We start from the raw sequence: 1725 nt of genomic DNA, 5'->3' as shown, positions 1-1725 counted from the left end.
CAGGGAAGTCACAGGGCAACTCCACAGGAAAGACTCAGCCCCCAAACAGTGAAATCGGACTGTTGAGATCTGGTCATTTCTGCCCACCAAGTGTGGTCCTCCGGGGGTGGAGATGGCGACTCCACAGCCGAGCTGACGACAGACAACATTGGCATTGGCCAGACTCCAGTGGGAGGCACAGAGCACTCTCCATCGTCCAGAAATGTTCATCTCCACCTGCCCCTCACACTGAGAGGAGCCGTTTGTCATGAGCCGGATTTCTGAGTACGCTAGTAGAAGAAGACAGGATTTCAGCAAAATCTCATGATTTTCTTACCCCAACAAGAGTGCAGGGAGGTTAGTCCTGATCTACATCTCACCTGAACAGGCAACCTGAGCAGCTCCACTGTGGTGACACGTGCCCCCTGGGCAGGGCACTCTGGGGCAGACCCGGAGCTCGGGCTCCTCCCCCTCACACCTGAACTCCTCAGCCCAGACCTGGCCATCAGACTCTCTGAAGGGCATGTGTTTCAGGACAGATGCAACCTTGCCGCATCCCAGCTCTGCACAGATGACCTGGGCAGTGGGGAGTGTGAAATTCCCATCAGACACTGGAATCCAGGCTTTTCCAGAATGTACTTCTACACGCCCTGAGCAGGGTCTATCCCCTCCAAACAGACGCACAGATCCTAAGATAAAAATAACAACAAATACAGTGAGCATTCATTTTCCTTGCTTGCAAATTGAAAACAATTTGCCACAGGCAATGGTGTGAAAACTTTCCAGGAGTTGAGCACGCACTGAGAATTTAACAGTGTCAGAGTTGCATTTTCATGACCAAGTTTCTAAAGAGAAACCCGTATATATGTGTTAGTATACTGTATTGGTGTTTTTCCTTCTGGCTTACTTCACTCTGCAACCCTGTGTACGAGATAGCAAAAGAGACATTGATGTATAGAACAGTCTTATGGACTCTGTGGGAGAGGGAGAGGGTGGGAAGATTTGGGACAATGGCATTGAAACATGTAAAATATCATGTATGAAACGAGATGCCAGTCCAGGTTCGATGCATGATACTGGATGCTTGGGGCTAGTGCACCGGGACAACCCAAAGGGATGGTATGGGGAGGGAGGAGGGAGGAGGGTTCAGGATGGGGAACACATGTATACGTGTGGTGGATTCATTTTGATATTTACAATTATGTAAACTTTACAATTATGTAAAGTTTAAAAATAAAATAAAATTTAAAAAAAAATTAAAAAAATTTTTTTAAATAAATAAATAAATAAAGAGAAACCCCAGAAGCAGGGTCAATTTCAAATGACTGGATCCCAGCAAGGTATACTTTGAGGTTGGTTAGAAATGTGAATTCCTTTTCTGAGGTCCAGGAAACTACAGGGACCAAGACAGATCATCTGTCTGGGTGAATGCCAGGTACATATTTTTTATTTTGGTTAGAGAAGTTTCTCATTTAGGGGCCTGGGATCTACAGAGCCCAAGAAAATAATGTGTAATGTGTGGCGCTCAAACTTGAGTATAGAGACATGAAGAACAGAATCAAACCAGAGAAAAATGGCTGAGAGTGTAGAGATCTATCGTCTGGACAAAGTTAGAAAGCTTTTCTGAGGCTTTCTGCTACTAATTAATCAGTTTTTTTCTCCCATGAGCCACTCCTCAAGTGGCTTGGTGTAGAGAAAATCATATAGGCTGGATCCATTAGTGCATGCCAACCTGTAGACAGATAA

At 45.3% G+C, this 1725-nt stretch overlaps 1 protein-coding gene across 1 annotated transcript; it reads right to left on the bottom strand.

Annotated features, from left to right (window-relative positions):
- Nucleotides 1–25: 25 nt before the first annotated feature.
- Nucleotides 26–882, bottom strand: LOC104995266 (antigen WC1.1-like; the record flags this gene model as incomplete). Its single annotated transcript, XM_010849052.1, has 2 exons — nt 360–882; nt 26–269 (listed from the first exon to the last, which is right to left on the bottom strand). Coding segments are annotated over exons 1-2 (587 nt in total), but the record flags the coding sequence as incomplete, so codon positions are not given.
- Between the last annotated feature and the right edge of the window lie 843 nt (nt 883–1725).

This window comes from Bison bison, unplaced genomic scaffold, assembly GCF_000754665.1.
Source record: "Bison bison bison isolate TAMUID 2011002044 unplaced genomic scaffold, Bison_UMD1.0 scf7180017850715, whole genome shotgun sequence".
NCBI lineage: Eukaryota > Metazoa > Chordata > Mammalia > Artiodactyla > Bovidae > Bison > Bison bison.
The sequence above is the reverse complement of the archived record's forward strand: the minus strand, read 5'-3'. Positions and strand labels throughout refer to the sequence as shown.